The sequence below is a fragment of the Lissotriton helveticus genome, chromosome 9, assembly GCF_964261635.1.
Source record: "Lissotriton helveticus chromosome 9, aLisHel1.1, whole genome shotgun sequence".
Taxonomy (NCBI): Eukaryota; Metazoa; Chordata; class Amphibia; order Caudata; family Salamandridae; genus Lissotriton; species Lissotriton helveticus.
In genome coordinates, this window is record NC_136070.1 from 1,079,088,572 (window position 1) to 1,079,107,623 (window position 19,052).

Genomic DNA, 19,052 nt, shown 5'->3' on the forward strand with positions numbered 1-19,052 from the left:
TCACCTGACTACACATTAATTTGTCTGCATCATGTAGCATGCCCAGTTATTTTTCTCCAAGTACCTTCTCTCCACAGACGAAACAACAAGGTGGTGGGAAGAGATGAGGAAGGGCCGATCTGAACAACCTAAATTGCAATTAATTTTTATTAAAAGCTCATGTTTGTGCTACATTTGGTTTGCTAAATTACTTTATGTACTGCAAACCTAGGTCTCACAATATAGGCACACATAATACGCTACGATTCTGTACAACAAAAGGCATACTCACCTTCCCTGTCTACCTTCCTGCTTGATACCACTGCACAAATAGACACACCTAAACCTGTGAACTACAGATTCTGTGATTTAATTCAGTACTGTACATTTCCATCACACGTCAATTCACATGAGCATTTTTACCAGATTACAACGGTATTTGTATAATTTAATCCAGCAATAATTTACGTATACTTATTGTATTCAGAGAGAGAGAGAGAGAGAGAGAGAATGTGTGCGTGTGTGTGTGTGTGTAAAAGCTAAAACCTACTGGCCTTGTCAGTGCATGTTTACTATCGTATTTACAGATTATGTCTTTTTCACGATTTAACTCAATGCACTCTTCTTTGAAACACTGCCTGAAAATAATGCGCTCACACTTGGCTCAGAGTTTGTCCCATAAATTTCTTAGACCGTTTCCTCTCCCAGCCTGGTCCTTCCTTCCAGTCTACTTCCTGACACACCTTCTGTTAACTTATTTTTTTTCTTTGTCAGCTGCTCGTTCAATTGTTTCATTGACCTTTCTCTTTATTTTCATTTCGCAATCTATTCAACATTTACACATAATATCGCTAGAGATATGTTGTGTTTCTTTCTTTACTTTCACAGAAAATGATATCTCTAACATTTTTGGAAATCAATTGTGAAATGAACACTGTGATATATAAGTATAAAATAACATGGAAAATTATTAACAATGCTCAAGAAATACTAGTTTGTGGATTGTGTATTACATGATAGATTTTTTGGACAGATCACTTTTTTTGCTTAAAGGCTACATACACATAACTTCATGTGGACACATGTGTAGACAGAGCAGTAAGGTGACCAAAGAGCAATAGGAATTATTTTAATAGAGAAGACAGACTAGACAAAAAATTGCCCCCACGGTCCTTCATGATTTTTTGTTGTGTTTATTCATTATTTTCATCTTTCTTTTAACACTTTGGTATGGCGAATATTTTATGGACATAGTTTTGGTGATGGCTTATTGTTGTCGAAAACAGGCTAACATACATGCTCTCTGCTGCCTCCATGTACTTGGGGATGGCAAAAATGCACATGCAAAACAGGGAAGCCTCCAATCTCTGTATAAAAAGATGTCTCGAATTTTATTATTACAATCTACATTTGACATCACACCCGTCATAATAAAATGGTATTGCTATTATACTATAATAACTTATTACAGTTGAGTGGTGACATCACAATGCCCTCTGTGAGAGCCGGCAGACACTGTAAAAATCCGAATTGTTGGACAGCTCACATAGTTGCTGCTTAAACAATTACAGGAGAGTACAGATTTTCATTTCTTTCCTTTAAAGGTTCTCTCCTGAAAATATTGTGTCATTACCATTTCATTTTTGCAATGATTGGGCTCATTCAATATAGGGGAACAGGAATATGCTTACTTGTTACCCACAAATTCTAAAGCACAAATGCAACTTTGCTAATGACTAACATTAAACTGCTTAAGAGAGTGCATTTTCAAGAAATTACAAACTGTTAGTGGTATGTTTATTTTAACGTTAAAGATTTCATGTACATTAATCATTTCCTATCAGGATCTCTCTTTTAGTTAGAAGAATCAAGACACCCCATATTTATTTGAGAGACACGGTTTGATGGGAGGGTGGCGTCACCGTGTTGTATAAGGAATGAAGTACCCATACCATACGAAAATAGGTTATTGTAATCAGAGTGCTGTAAACTTATAAACCAACTCAGCCTTCGCCCTCTTTCCTCGCTCCTCTATTTAGTCATGGAACTCTTTGAGGACTTGCAACATCCTTATGACATATGTTGGAGGTTACTTTAATGCACACATGGTAACTGTGTATTTATCAGATTCAAGCAAACAAGTGCAACCCGGGTCATCATGCCCTGGTGTGCCACATGTCATTGTGTCTAGACTGTGTGTTCCCTTTAAGAAGTTTGCTTAACAAACACTTTAGCATTGCATTCGAGCCACAGAATGACACCATTTCATTGCATGATTATGGCCTCTTGAAATAGGGCTCACCACCAAGAAACACATTGCTTCCTATGCAAACAATGGCTTATATCCTTAATAATGGCTTTAGCAAGTGCTTTGATTCGTGAAGCTGATGTCGCCTCTTTCTTTTTACAGATGACAGAAGGCAGACAGTGCCAGGTGCAACTCCTCGATGATCGGAAGCTGGAACTGCTGGTTCAGGTAAAATGTTTTTTTATCAAGATTCTGTTTTTTCGATTGACCATATATTTATGGCAGGGTTGTCGACTTTACCTCCACCTTACAGATATTACAATCTTGCATTTTCTTTGTTCGGCTTTTGGACTGCTTTTTGTCATTGACGTTATTTAAAGGCCGCCAGGAGTCATCAGGAGTCGCAACTGCAACCCCTGACTTGTTTACTGCAAATCCTGGCTCTGTGCTTGCGACCCCTGGCCTCAAAGGAAACGAACAAACGTATAAAACAATTGTTTATTGTTGCATGTGGAGTGGACCTCAGTAAAAAGGTGTCTCTGTGCCTCCTGTTGGTGCTGAACATGTGACAAGAGTAAGGATAAAACTGGAAGAGAGATTGAGAGTTAAAGAGTAAATACTCTGAGGGGCGAATTGAGGTGAGGATAATGAAAGGGAAAGAAAGAAAAGGATACTACAGACAGATTAGAGAGAAATTGAGAGACAAAGACGGAGGTGTGTGAGAGATAGAAAGAGACTTTAAAGAGACAGCAAAGAGAAGTGACAGGTATGAGACAGATATAAACAGATGTGAAAGAAAATGAGAACGGAGCAAGTGACAGGGGATAGAAACAGATGCGTGAAGAGACAGCAGAGAGCCAGTGAGAGAGGAAGAACAGTGAGAGAGGATGACATTGTGAGAAATGTGATATAGATAGAGAAAGATGACAAAGAGTCACCTAAGAAACACCAAAGATATGGAGAGGCAGGTGTGAGAAAAGTGATAACGAGACAGCAGTGATAGGCAACTGAGAGGTAGTGGGAGCCAGGTAAGACGTGTTAGAAAAATGCATCTCAGATATAGACAGGTAAGACAAATATTAAAGAGGCAACTGAAAAAGAGTGGAGCAGCAGGTGGGAGGGACGAAAGACTACTGGAAAATTATGTTCAGAGAGATGGTAAGGGAGACAGTTGAGAGAGGTGATAGAGACAATGAGACAGGTCAGAGAGAAGGAAAGACAGGTGTGTGAGAGAGAGGTGTGATAAAGAGACAGGTTAGAAAGATAGCTGGGAGAGGCAAGCAGGTGAGAAAGTGACAGCTGAAAGAAGGGACACAATTGAGACAACATTGATAAAGTGACCGAGTATAATGGCAGACGGAGAGGTTTAGCGATAGACAGAGACAGGTTAAAAAAAAGCTGAGGGAGAGGAGGAAATTTGAGAGATATGAATATAATATTGAGACAGGTGAGAAAGAGACAGACAAGGGCATAAGAGAAAAGAGACAGGGGAAATTAAGGTGTAAAAGATACAGAGCAGGTTAGAAAGTCAGATCAGAGGGGGAAGACTTGTATTATGAAGAATTCAGAGAGAAAGACTCAGTTGAAATAGAGGAGTAGACGGGAGGGTTGAGACAGAGACAGTAAACAGTGTAGAGACATAAACAGACAGACCATGTACACAGACAACAGAGGGAATGGCGACAGTGAGTCACAGATCATATTACATTACTTCCTGTGATGTCATTCGGGTCAAGGGGCATGCAACTTCACTTTTATTATCCTTGTTATTTTAGTGAATCGACATCCCTGCTTGTTGCTATTTTCGACAATCATTTTCAGTTCCCTAACAGTACTAATTTCAGAACTTGAGACTATACATCACTTATACGTATGCACCCCTCTTAATGCATAGCTGTCCTCTAATGCATAGCTGCTATAACCAGAGGTCTCATTCTGGAAAGGAGAGGTCCTTCTGTGACATCCCCCAATCTGTACCGATTGAACAGTAGAGGACAGAGTACTAGTTAGACATTTTACATCTGTATCGTGGAGTGTTGAACATTAAGGTGACTGATGGGCAAGTATTTCCTTTGCACATGCTGCTAATGATATTGTTGTTTCTACTTTAATATTAAGATACATTTATTTAATGCAATGTGACACTTTGCATCACTGAGAGTGGCTCTAGATTAAAAGAAAAGATGCATCCAGTGACGTTCAAGGCCTCATACAGTGTCCCCTGTAAATCTTGTTCATGTGATAAAGGGGTTACCCAATCAAGATGACCAGATCCATGGTAATTCCACAGATCTATGGTGTTTCACCCAGAGCCTTGACTGCGAATTAGAGGGTCCGGGTGAAATACCAGGAAAAAATTAGAGGGTTTAGACTGCCATTACTGATTCATCCAGTAATGCCTTATTTCTGAGGAGTCTCTCATGGTCTCCTTTGTAATTCCCAGTAATATCCCACTAGAGGAGTTACAAATGCCACAAGTATAGGGAGGGCCAGGGGTGTAGTTAAATGCCTGTGACATTGGTAACTCCATGGGTGGGGGGGGGGGGGGGGGTTAGCAGGGAAGATGATACTCAGTAATAAGGCCCTTAATATTTCAACCCGTGTTCTAGTTAGCTGCAATTTTGTGTAAATGATTTCAGCCAACTGAGTTAGCTGATAACTTTAATCCAACTTTCCATTCCAGTACAAGTTTCTAAAAAAAGGTGATCACTTTCATGGTCGACAACCAAGATGGTCACTTGCTTTTGAACTTCCTACAGAGGGGGATGCACACATCAATTAGTCACACACTCTTGTTTGAGTTAGATCACCTACTGTAGGTCACTGCTAAGTCCTTTGGGTCTGTCTTAGTTCTATTGGGCTTCTTTGTTACACTCTGACAAAAACATTCCAATAAATCACAGAAAGGAACAAACAAAATTACTGAGAGCCAGAAAGCCCATAATTCAATATTTGATTTGGATTACATTTCAGATCACTGCAATGTGGACACATCTAAACTATGATGAAGCAAGGTTTGAATATTCTTCATCTATCATCATCAAAAATGAAGATATAGCACCATGGATTGAATTAAAGCCAGAATTAGACTACATATACAGAAACAGGGTAGGGTGGTCAACTCATCTAAAGCGCTTTGATATCTCCGGGTCTAGCCAGCGCTATGTGAAACTCTCCAAATAAATAAATAAACTGTACTCTTTAAACAAACTACAAAAGCTTTTACAATTAACGTTTGAATTGGTTTCTAAATTGATGATTTTTGTTCTTTTTTAGCCCAAACTTTTATCTCGTGAATTGCTGGATCTTGTGGCATCTTACTTCAACTTGAAAGAAAAAGAATATTTTGGAATAACATTTGTAGACGATACGTAAGTATAGATTTACTTCACTAAAAAAGACTGTTAATATCAACTGTGTTTAAGTTTCGCACTGTGGGGAATTGTAACTTCTCATTTTGCAAACTCAGTTGCTTCCCCTCATAAAAAGTAAAAGGTAAACCATAGACAATAGATGGAAAAAAAAATTCGGTGAACAGTAGGCCCTCAAAGCATTATTGTAGTGATTCATATTATAAAGTCAGATGTGCATATTTCCAAATATGTTGCTGTTCTCTGTAAGGACAAAGCAGTTAACCTTAGCCTTCAAGTAATAGACCTCCACATGTAGGTTTGTGAATAGCATTTTGTAGTACACGAGTATTACTACTGTAGTAGTACTATTATAGTATGATAGTACGAACTAAAATGAAATTGGAGAAAGAATCACCCCCCCCGTTCATAACCTGCTACCCCAAAATGATCAGCTTGGTAACTTCCAAGAGCCCCTGATTTAGCCATTGCTTGAAGTTTGCAAACCACTATTTAATCCTGAGTTTTGATTTGATAAATTTACTATCCCTCACTACGAGGGTTCTTTGTTCCGTTGGCATTAGATGCTAACGGAACAAAGAACCCTCGCACTGGCACCTGGTGGTGGGAGGCCAGAGAATGATCCTTTAGGAAGAGTTACAATACATTAGTGAGAAGGACATTAGTCCACATCAAATGGTTATTTTCCAATCAGTTTAAAATTGCCCATTTCTTTTAAAATGTAAATTAGTTTAAAGCATTTGGTCTTATTTTATATTTATTTAGATTTTGTATTTAATTTCCCTACTCCTCAGTCATAACACTAGCCTTAAAACTGACTATTACACTAATGTTGGTTCTCATGCTACCCCGATTCCTAGCACTTTACCTAATCCTAACCTTATACCTCGCCCTTTGCCTAACTCTGTGTCTAAACCAAACCAATTCTCTAATACTACCTCTATTCCTACCACTCATCCTAATGCTAACTTTCACCCTTATTGGAAACCCAACTCTCACACTAACTCTACCCATGCTCTAACTCTGAGCCTATCCCAGACTGTAACCCTTAATCTAACCCTATTGTTCACTCTCTTGCTAACTTTCACCGCTCCCCTTAAATCTAACTCTCACCCTCATGTTAACTCTAACCTGAACCCATACCACTATATAACCCTGTCCCTATCACTCACTTTAACATTAACTTTCACCCTTTGCCATAAACCTAACTTTCACCCTCATACTAATTTTAACCATAGATCCAACTATGAGCCTATCCTACACTATAAACGTATCCTTATCACACAACCTCACGCTAACTTTTACCCTTAGCCTAAAACTAACTCTGATCCTCACACTAACTCTATCCATAACCCTAACTGTGATGTGTCCCACACTGTAACCCTGATCCTACCCTGCCGTTAACCCTAATGCTAACTTTAATCCTTACTTTAAACCAACTCACACTTACAACAACCGCAGCTCTAAACTTTGACCTTATCCCACACTCTACCCATAACCCTATCTACCACACTAATCTTAACTCTTGCCCTAACAGTAAGTTAAACCCTATGCCTAACCTTTATTGTCACTCTCCTTATCCAGTCACTAACCCTATTTGGTACTCTTTTGTCAAACTTAGCTCCTTTCTCACTGCTTGTTTTCTCGCTAGATGTTTTTAACCATTTCGATAACTACCTGTAACTCAAACAAAATGATTGGAAATGCTCAGAGATTAAAAGAAAGCAAATCAGCACATAGGATGTTATGTGTTGAGCAAAGGAAGTTACTGGTTGATTGTCTATGATGACTAGAAGGTTGTGAAAATCTCAGCGGGGAGTCCGGAGCATTAGGATTTGCACAATAGGGAAGCAGAATAATCTATTCCATGCTAAAGCTGCTGACTTTCAAGTCTGTGTTTGTGAAGAACTGTATTAAACAGTGTAACAAAGGAATAGGTTAAGGGGAGAGCAGCACAGTAAGTTGAGTATTGTGTGGGATCACCATTTTTCCACATATGGAGAGGAACTGTTGACATCACTAGCAGCCTTAGTTGTCATCAATAACCCTCAACATGCAGTTGTGGTTGAGTTGTAACTAAAACAGAACTTCTACTCTTTACACATAAAAAGTGTTTAATACTAATATGTGTCATTTGTTTATCTCAATATTGATCACAAAGTTGCTTCTTCATATATGTATATAGAACGGATGTATCCTTGCATTGCGGTGTCCTGTGGATACAATTTGACAGATGTGGAAATCCACAAATTCATTAATGAGTATTAAAAAAGTTACACATACAAGTTATTTTTTTCCATTTTCTTTATTATACTTTTTTGTTTAACGTTGTCTTTTTTTAATTGCCACCAGAGGTCAACATGTCTGGCTGCAGTTAGATCACAGAGTTCTGGATCATGATTTGCCAAAGAAACCTGGACCCGTGACTTTGTCTTTTCTTGTGCGGTACGTTCTCTTATATCTATATAAATATTATTAATGGTATGTATGGTGTGATCAAGGCAAACTTTGTGTTTCACTTGTGTACCCTGTTTCATAACATACTAAAGGTGATTTTATTTTTTCACTTTTTGGGGCCGATTACGATACAGCCCATAAAGGCTCCTCCGATTGCATTATTATGATGGAGGCGGTCGGAAAGGAAACTGGCCAGTCATTCCGGCTGGCTTCCGACGGACTCAGAGACCCCGTCCGCCAGTCGGAACGTGGTCTGTAATCTCAAGATGTGGCTCTTTCTGCCCTTGAGATTACAATACACGATTTCCAACATGGTTTCTATGCCATGTCGGAAAGCGTTTTAGGGGGCCCCGAGCAGGGCCTCCTTTGGTGCACGACCTCCTGTTGATCCCTGCACCTTTTGGCAGTCACCTTGAGGTGCCTGCCACGGGGTGCAGGGATGAACCAGCCCTCCCATTTCACTTCGGGAGCATGCATTACGGCTGGTTTACGGCCATAATTCATGCTCCCATAGTGAAATATACAAATGCGAATGAACAGTGTTCGGTCGCATCCTAATGGGGCAGTCGGGACTGCTGACCGGGTGTCGGTAAGTACCTTGACCGACTCAGTGTCGGGCGGAAGTGATTCTGCCCGACATCGTGATGAGCCCCTTTATGTATATCGACTATTCCTAAGTAATTCATTACTGTAAGTAGATCCATATGTATTTAGATACTCTATATAGTTTATGGAGCAAGGATTTGCATATATGATAAGAAATTGTTATTTTAAAGGATGACCTTTCTCATGAAAAATCAATGAGAAGTGCCAAGTATGGTCATCGTTATCATTATGACCGTAATCAACAATCTTATGAACATGGCGCTACACCCTCCCTGAATATTACCTCTTTCAGCAATGGAAGTCTCACAAACTCTTCCAGACATTACTCACTAGTGGTGTTTGGAAGAAACAGGTTAGTTGTACTCCTTCAGACAATGTTGCAGAGTCTGACATTCAATATTTATGAAGCAGAATTTTTTGTTCATGGTATCTTTATCATGGTATGATAGAATAATTCCTGTGAGGGCCCTAGACATTTTTTAAAACAATAGTTATAAAAAAATTATGTTTTGAAAATAATAGGAAAATACACTTGCTGTATTTTAAGCAGCTTCTAAACAGCGCTGTACAGTGAATTATAAGTTTCTCCTTTAACTCGACAAATCTGCGGCACCCACAATGCCCTGCACCAGTAACATTTTGCAGGATTTCTTTTTCGGCACAGGATCCAAGAACCCTAATGCACCATTTTTATGGTCCTTCTTTGTGATTGAGTGTCTGCTCTTTTTCTTTTCTTTTTTTCCATACAGTTACCTTCTAACTCTTTCACTAGAATGTTTTTGAGTTTTAATTTGCCTTCTCTTAAATTGTTGAACAGGCAGGAGGAAGGTAAGCAAAAATGCTCGTCATTGCAGGTCTCTTTTTTCATGGGCAATAGTGAGCGTTACAAGGCAGTTCACTTTAGAATTCTAAGAAAGAGGGGAGCAGTATATCTCCTGACTGGCATGTGCACTTTTCTCTCATATCACAATGTTCAGCCTTTTATTCTATAACCTTACTGTAACCTAATAAAAGGAATGGAAGAAGGCCACTTTTGCCTCCTCTGAGGCCAGGCGTTGCAAAGGAAATGCCAGGAGTAGAAGTGAGCAAGCTAGAGGTCACAGCTGTGACCCCAGATCACCTCCACATGACGTCCATGAGTCCTAGCCTACCCTCAAGAAAATGAAGGCTGCCTCATCCTTACCTTCCTTTTGAGTTTGGACACCCACATGTACTCCAAATGTGGTCGTTCTTAGATGTCAATGGTTGTTCCACACTCCGGTACACAGAGTATCCCATCAAGGATACCATCAGTGTTGAAGAACATTTTAATGCCGACTCCCACATTGATGCGGAGAGTGTGTCCTTAGCAGAGCACTAGACTTTCGGCAGTCATACGATGCTTATACAATCTGTTTTGATGCTTAGGCACACAACCCTTGGGTTTTCAGTACTGAGCCATTCCTCGATGTTACCAACCCACCAGGCGCCATTGTCACCTAAAATGCTTCCTACTAAACCTGCACCAGTTCCATGATGGAAGATCTCTCAAATACCTACCAGCGGTTGAATGAAGTTACAACGCGATCAAAATGATTGCGGTACATCACAACGCATCTTTAACAACGCAAGTCGTTACTACGACTTGCGCTGTAGGGTGCTGGACTTAGGAATAGTAAGATGTACTATTCCAACTCCAGCCTACGTACAGTAGGGAAGGTGTTGGAATAGTAAATCTACTATTCCTTAGTCTACAGCGCCCTCCAGCGCAAGTCGTGGTAACGACTTGCATGGTAAAAGATGCGTCGTAATAGCACCGCGGTGTTTTGACCGCGTTGTGATGGATGTTTACCCCTACCAGCAGGGGACATTGTGGTCATGCTCTGTGACGTAACACAAAATGGCAGAGCCCCCCTGCATAATGTGATGAGGGGCCTGAGTCTCCCATATCTCACAGATATTCATGCCTGGGACAGAGTGGGAGGCCCCTTGAAGGGTTGGGGGACATACTGTGCCACCTGTGTTACGCCCACGATCCTGTTGCAGATATTTTAGCAGGCAGCTTTTAAAACCAGGGATGCATGCAGATCTACTCCCTCGAGCTGCTCTAGAAGAGAGTGGCATCCTCTTCGAAGGCCTAAGAAAAATGTCTTGCCCAAAGCAGATTAGTTCAGAATTACTTACCTGCTTGAGTTGTGAGTTCATATGAATCATTTTTTTTTATCATAAATGTCACCAAACCCATGGGAAGGGATTTCCCGAAAGCATTGAGGAGTTACATTGTGTTTTGGCTCTTAAACAATTCGATCCTGAGGTAAAAATTAAAAGAGGGCTCCAGCCTGATATGGCCACACATGGGCTGTTAAAAGGGAAGGCGCAGGAGGAGGGGGGTTTGAAGCGCCACGGCTAGCGCCTTCTGGAGCAACATGCTAATTATGCAAAATATATTTATAGATTTATAAATGAAAGCAAGCCATCGCTTTTGCTGACGGACATATTGCTAGGAAGTGCCAGACACCATATTTTCTCTCTCCCAGGAGGACACTTACTTCTAATACATAGAAATAGGTACTTCTGGCACCGAGCAAAAATCGAAGATGTATCTAGAAGGCCCTGCATTACAATTTTGCCTCGGGCCTAACAAAACATTTTACATGGCTGCAATGCACAATAAAACACGGCATTATTCTGTAAGCTGTAAAAAGAACTTAATTAAGACAAGAATAAAAATATCCGAAATACAAAGCAATATCCCTGTATTGAAGTTTGCCCCAAGGAACCCCAACACTGAGGTGCATATTTACAAGGAGCTAGAGCGACTGTAGAGTAATTTTTTTACGCCGCGGCAGCGCAATCAGTGCTCCACACTGCTCCATATTTGCAAACTGACACATTGGGCCCAATGCGCCCATTTGTTGAGGCGTGTATCACATTATACCTTCGCCAAGTATAATATATGCAGGGCAGGCTTTCCCACGTTAAATGCTACGTAGAACTGACGCAATGAAATGTACAACTTTTCATTGCATCACTCTGTGACTTGACTGATTCAAAATCCCTACACCTTCTCAAGCCAGGCGTGAGGATTGACGCAGGACTTTTAACATGGGACTGCCTCTGTGTTTTGACTTATTGCTGGAGTTGCGTCAGTCTTACAACCAACTCCAGCAATGCTTCACTTTAGCACCAAAAGATGCATCAGAAGATGCATCAGAATTTCTGATGCATCTGTGAATTCTTGCAACATGGAGTCCAGTATTGTAAATTCAGCACACCCATGGTGTCGTTATAGCATTTGCGGCAGGCACAAGAAATCTGAACTATCAGTGCCGATATGTCAGTTCTTCTAAATATGCCCCTGAGGATGTCACCATAATGACGGCGCACCAACGGCAATCAACAATCTGAGAGACACCAAGCCTCAGAAAAAAATCAACAGACAAATCAAAGAAAATATCAAAGCAGTGAAAAGTGTAGTTCGATCCATGCCTAAGGAATGGAGTGTTGCAGTCTACTTCTTCCATCCCTCTTCCCCTCACTTTAGGAATAACCTATGTGTTTATTCTTCTAGTCCAGTGTGTTTTAAAAACGCTTCAAAGTATGTTGCAAGTTGTACACCTGTTATTTGCTCCAAATGCATAATGGACGAAATGTGCTGAAAGTAAACTAAATCGAACCTAAACTGTACGATAATATTCAGTGAAAGATTCCTCCAGAATCATCATCACTCTGGATTGAGCTAAACGGGTCCTGCAGACTCGGGTCCCGCAGACTCGGGTCCCAACCACAGCACTTCCACTCTCATCCACAGATCCACATTCCAGAATGCCTTTGTATTTTTGGGAGCCATATCCTGTAAATTCTTAGCTACCTGCAGTTACACAGTTCACTAGACACAGGTGTAGTCTGGAAAGGAGCTGGCTCCTTAAATAAAAGATATTTTACATATTAATGTACAAGCCTTTAATAGTATCCAGCTCAAATCATTATCTGTTACAAGCTTCTGCCCATGAAGATGAGATTCCAAAATCATGATATTATGTGATTACAATGGTAACTACAAGATTACCTTTTTAGTTATATGTATAGTAACTTAAACCTTGATGGTTTTCTTAGTGTTGGCTTTTAACGTGATAATTGTGCTATGTTGACACTCTATAGCAATGGTTTTAATTAACTGTGCTAATTTAATTTAAAAAAAACTTCAAACCAAAATCATGATCTTTTTAACAGGTGTGAAAATAAATGCAAAAATAAAGTTGGTAATACTACTAATACTACTACTAATAATAATACAACTAGTAATAATAAAACCAATACCACTAATAATGATAATAATAACTATAAAAGTGACAAACTATTTGTCAATAAATGTGTTTTTGTGATGGCTCTGGTTGTTATAATGTCATTAATATAAATGGTATTATTTATTACCGCGCATTTACGTTCTTGGACCCTAAATTATTGCTGGTTGTTTTCTGCATAAGATTAATATTCTCTCCACCAGGGTGCACTGTGCACTAAATAACATAAAATATAGGACCCTGCCTGCAATCCAAGTAGAACACAATCTGCAGAACTAACGTGTCAGTGTATGCTTTTTTGGAAGAGGGCATGTGATATTGCTGCAGATGTTCCTTCTCTGTAGACAGGCTGTATGTGGCGACAAAATCATCAAGGCATTATTTACCCTGATTTAAAAAGACAGCTGGAAAACTCGAGCAGTGTGCGTGTTGTGACTGATTGTGCTGTTGAAAAGCTAATATTGGCTAGTCAGAAAAAAAAAACTTTCTGACGATCTCACTGGCATTGCTAGTGGAACACTTTAAAAAAACAATAGCAAATCTAATAGGTCTAGGGTTGGATGCAGACCTTTTGGCTTGGTAAACGCTTGTTTTATTTGCAAATTATTTTTTATACAACTTTATTTTTAAAATTATTACAAAACTTCAGCTCGTGCATTCACGTGTATGCAGGGGCAGCCATCTTGAAATGTTTTTTAAACAAAGATTTGCAAAAACCATTGAATGATGGCTAACTAAGTACATGAGGACACGGATGCCCCATTGCCCCATTGCCCCATTGCCCCATGCTGAATACTGTGGTGGGCGGGATTTAAATGAGAAAGTTACAGACTTATGATGAATAGGGTTTAAAGCCCTGTTATGTAAGCATATATAACTGTTTTTCTTTTTATTAAACTCAAAAGGGTTTGGCTAATGGCATACTCAGCAATTGAAATAGATTATTTTGGATTTCGGATCTGCTTGAATTTATTGTATCTCAGACAAAGGGTTGACATAAAGCAATCATGGTCCTTAATTATCATGACAATGTTTTCAACATTTGCGCTTATATTGGGGGAAATGGATGTCACTTCCGGGAGGTGTTCTGAGGGCATGTGTTAACAAAGCAGTGATGAGGTCCGGGTCTACTGGCTGTCACGTGGCCACATTACATGTGACCTCTTCAACCAGACCTGATGTTTTAGCAAACAGCAATTTGCATTCTGGGGTTTGAGCCCTTTTTTCAAAAATAAAAGTGAAACTATATGTTCTGGGATGCAACTGCTGCTCAAAATCATCAGGATGGCCTTAGAGTATAACACATCACATGGGATGCCGAGTAGGGTAAAATATACCCCATAAAATAGCATGTATTAGCTATACAGGTGACAAACAAGCCGGGAAAGAGATCTGCTTGCACACCCAGAACATTCAGATATTGCAAACATAAGATGATATCTTATATTTTCAAGTCTGAGTTGTAATCAGAGCAGCAGTGGCCCCTCCATTAAGGCGTAGGAGTGCCATCCCCCAAAAATTAAAACGATAATAAAACGGGGCCTAAACACGTTTTATTTTTTTTTTATTTTAAACTCCCTGGACCCGACCCCAGGACTCTCACGAGTCTTCGGGCGGGTCCAGGGGGTTGACATTGTGGTGGGGCAGTTGCAGTCCCTTCTCTGCACATGAGTGTTTGGCAGGCCGCTTCAGGCTGTCCAAACCCTCATGCGCAGTGAGGGAAACATCCTTTACAACGCAACTTTTACCACGCAGTGCCTTTACGACGCAACTTTTACAACGCAAACCATTACAACGCATTGCGCTGGGGGGCGCTCTAGGATAGGGAATAAGTTTAATTTACTGTCCAACACCTTCCCTAGTGTCCACGGGGACTGGAGTTGGAATAGTAAATTAAACTATTCACTATCCAGCACCCCAAAGCGCTATGCGTTGTAAAGGTATGCGATGTAAAAAACGCGTTGTAAAGGCATGCGATGTAAAAGTATGCGTTGTAATGTCATACATCCGCGCAGTGAAGCTTTCTCCAGCACCAGCTGAGTTGCTGGGGCTGGAGAAAGCAGGCACAGGCTCTCGGTCTGCCTGGGAATGCAAAGTCCCAGCGCTCAGGCCAATCCTAGCACTGCTTTCATACAGCGTCATGAATTGGCCACAGTGCATTCTGGAAGCCGGCGCCCCGAAGTGTGCGATACAGCGGACAGCGGCGGCGATCAGGTAAGTAATTTTTTTATTATTATTATTTTGCACCCCGAACCCCCCTCCCCCAGCTACTTCCCTCGGCAACCTCGCCACTTTGGCAGGGGGGCGGGCCGCTACTAAATCAGAGACATCCTTAAAGATAATAAGGGTTTGTAGAAAGCCCTGAGTGAGACTCTGGAAGACTCGAGTGAGATTTAAAGGACGATAATAGAGGAGGCCTTTGCCCTCCAGCCAGAGCCTGCTACAGCCTTGTGCAGCCTGTCTTACATGTTTTTGGCAGAATGCGGAAGTACTGACATTGGATGGAGGCACTTGCCAATTTTGCCCATGCCTTAAAATATCTCTGGATAAATGCAAGGATGTGTGAGATTCCTGCGAGTTAAGGAACACAGAACTCCTTTGTAACTAGGGCTGTCACAACGGGAGGGCAGCTGTGGGCATTTTGAACCATGCATCGAGGTTTTAAAGGTCCCCCTAATCAACAAGCATTGGCAAAGCTAATAGGTTTCACCTACGAGATGAGAGCTATTGGCTTTGTCACTTTCCCTTCCTGTATAGCTGCATGGCTTAAAAAAGCATTGGCAAAACCAATAGGTCTTGTCTACCAGAGCCATTGGCTTGGGCAATGCTTTTCCTTGTTGTACAGCAGTTCGGTCAATTTGCAGCATGGTTGAAAGTAAAAAAAAATAGGCTTTGCCGCAGTCAGCGCCTGCTGCATCATATAATCCACAAGAGTTGTGTTGCTGTACAACGAGGCTAAAATAAAAAATAAAAAAGCGATATGTATGGCATGGCCAGAGTTGACCTATTCATAGGGCTTTTTTTATTGTGCAGTGGGTGGGTGCCAACATGGAGGGAGGGTGTATGGGGAGAACAGGGACAGAGGGTGTGGGGGAAAAAAGCACTAAGACGGGGCTAGCACTGGCACTTTTGTTTTGTTTATTGTGGGGTGGGGCAGGAGGCAACACAGAGGGATGCAGAGTAGAGGGTGGAGATAGAGCAACAACATGGACAGCGGGTGGGGCAAGCAGCAACACAAACAGCAGGAGGAGGCTGCAACAACACAAATAACGGGTGGGGTGGGAGGAGGGTTTTGAAGGAATCAACAACACAGGCTGCAGACATGGGCAAGCAACAACATGGACAGTGTGAGGGGCAAGCAACAACATGGAGAGAGGGTAAGGGCAAGCAACACATGGACAGCAGGAGGGGCAATCACCAGCCCAGACAGTGTGTGGGGCAAGCAACAACACGGACAGCAGGACGGGGCAAGCAACAACAGATCTGCAGAGGGAGGCAAGTAACATGCAAGATGAACCAACATGGAGGGCAGGGGAGTGGGAGCCGAAGCAACACAGAGGATGAGTGAACAAGGGAGACTGCTGGAAAAAAAAACACTTTCTAGTCAAGTGCTTAGACAAAACGAAAAAAGATTAGCCCCCATTTAAGGGAGCAGTTGAAGAACACAAGTACTTGGCTCATTCTCCAGGAGAGGTACAAACACAAGAAGTGGGAATGGATTTTGCAAGCGCCAAATTGTTGAAAACCAATCAGATTAATGCGACAATGAAGTAAACCCATGGTAAGCAATGAGTGGCCTCTAAGCAAGTAAGCAAAATGTTTCACAAGCAATAGCATATTCACTGTTTTAGGCTAGACATTGCCATTGACTTCTATACCCATACTCTTTCCTATTGGACCAGTCTGGGCAACCTCTCCTTCAGCTAAGGTTCCCTTCCTGGTGCCCTTAAACCCAGACAGGTTACCCCATTTCTTAAAAAGCCTCCACTCATGCAAATGACCTCAACAATTTCCGCCCTATCACCAACCTCCCTTTTCTTGCAAAAATCACAGAAAGATGTGTAGCGAAACAACTTTCCCGACATATTAAGGATAACAATCTTCTCGACGAATTCCAATCTGGTTTCAAGTGAGACTGCAGCAGTGAAACAGCCCTGCTGCAAGTGATCGACTATGCCTTTGTGTACTTAACTCAGGGGAATCTTGTCTAATGATTCTTCTAGACCTTTGTGCAACCTTTGGCACTGTTAATCACAACACTCTCCTAAACACTTTAAAACAGAGAATGGGCTTGGAAGGTACAGTGCTTAAATGGTTTGCTTCATTCCTCTCGGACAGATCTCAAGTGATTAAAATAGCGAGCAACCTTTCGTCTTCAATGGCGGTAGGTCAAGACGTCTCTCAAGGATCTATACTTGCACCCACCTTGTTCAATCTTTACTTGGAAGCATTGGGAAATCTAATAAGTAAATCTGTGATACTTTACCACTTCTATACTACTGACTCTCAAATCTACCTTAAGGTGTCTTCCGCACATGACATCTCATCCCTCAACACTACTCTCAACTATATTCAAAACTGGATGTTAGCTCATCAACTCATTCTGAATCCCTCCAAAACTGAATTTCTCCTCCTCTCTACCTCACTCTCTCCTCCTGTTCAATCTTGGATGAAGAAGCTGGCCTTGCTGAACAACAAACCTATCATTGTCGACAGCACTAAATCCCTTCGGGTCATACTTGACAAAAGGCTCAATCTACACTCCCACATCAATTCCATTGCAAAGAAAGCACGTTACCAACTGCGCCTTCTCTGGGGGATTTGTCGCTTCTTTCTGGAACAAGACCTTAAAATCTTGGACCAATCTCTGGTTCTCTCTAGATTGGATTATTGCAATCCTCTGTTTGCTGGCCTCCCCAAATCCCACCTTTCCCCTCTCAAATCCGTACTCCATTTAGGGCCTTGTTTTGTATTTGGGGCCAAAAGAAGTGACCACATCACACCCATACTGTTTTCTCTTTGATGGCTTCCCATCGAAGCAAGGTCAATCTACAAGACTGCCTGTATTACCCACAAAACCTTGCACACTTCCTCCCCTCGATACCTGGCAAATAAACTTATCCTGTTCGATGCGTCAGACGGCCCCCGGCCGTCCGACTTCACAGTGTGTGTGCGCGTCGGACAGCCGGGGGCTGTCTGATCTGCGCACACGTCAAATTTTGCACCACGGCAAAGCAGTTAAAATCTCTGGAGGCTCCAGACCTTCATGCAATGCGGAAAAGTTACTGCTTGAGCCCCCCACCTTCAAAAGGGAAAGCTTGATGGCTCAATCCTTCTCTGGCAATGCGGTTAGAATCTGGAACTCGCTTCCTCCTCTACTCCGTACCTCTACCCGGACTTTCAAAACTGACCTCTAATCTCTCCTCTTCCAAAGACACTTCCAGAATTCGTGGAGAAGTGTGGCTCAATGGTTAGAGAAGTGTGGCTCAATGGTTAGAGCTGCAGACCCTGATGCAGAGGTCTAGCCCGGGACCAGGGTTCAATTCCCCGCCTCGGCGGGTCTTGGGCTCAAAAATTCCACGGACCTGATAATTCTCGCCTCGGTACCTATTCCAATCATGGAGTCCCACTCTGCAACTCTGGGCAATAGCTTGCTTAATCTCCACAACGGCCCCCACAACGCTAAGGATGCCTGGCCTCCACCTTGGGGGTGCCCAGGAGTGGACACCTCACAGGGAAAGCCAGGATGGGTTCCACAGCGGTATTCGTACAAGCGCCTTGAGACCCTTGCGGGTGAGTAGTGCGCTATACAAGTATCAATTTACATTTTTACATTTTACAATTAATACATCCCTATTCATGTCCCTCAAGGACGTTCTTACAATGTTGTAAGTATGTAATATATGCTTTTATGATCCTAATTCTAATATGTTTTTGAGTTTTGTGAGACTGCCACCTATTGTTTTATTATACTTTTTCATCTATCTCTTTTGTATCTGTAACGTGTAAGTATGTACATTTCTTCATATAACGTACTTGGTTCTATTGTGAAGCGCTCTGACACCTTTGGGTAAAGTCTGCGATATATACAATTGCATTAAATAAGTA

The 19,052-nt window shown here is 41.5% G+C and overlaps 1 protein-coding gene across 3 annotated transcripts in view; it reads left to right on the top strand.

Annotated features, from left to right (window-relative positions):
- FRMD4B (FERM domain containing 4B) overlaps nucleotides 1-19,052 on the top strand; it is a 596,661-nt gene that overhangs the window by 224,006 nt on the left and 353,603 nt on the right. For all 3 annotated transcript variants that reach the window (XM_078661469.1, XM_078661468.1, XM_078661470.1), the window contains exons 2-4: nucleotides 2,390-2,455; nucleotides 5,504-5,598; nucleotides 7,951-8,043. In XM_078661469.1, coding sequence (XP_078517595.1) covers nucleotides 2,390-2,455; nucleotides 5,504-5,598; nucleotides 7,951-8,043 — 254 coding nt within the window. The remainder of the gene's footprint in view (nucleotides 1-2,389; nucleotides 2,456-5,503; nucleotides 5,599-7,950; nucleotides 8,044-19,052) is intronic.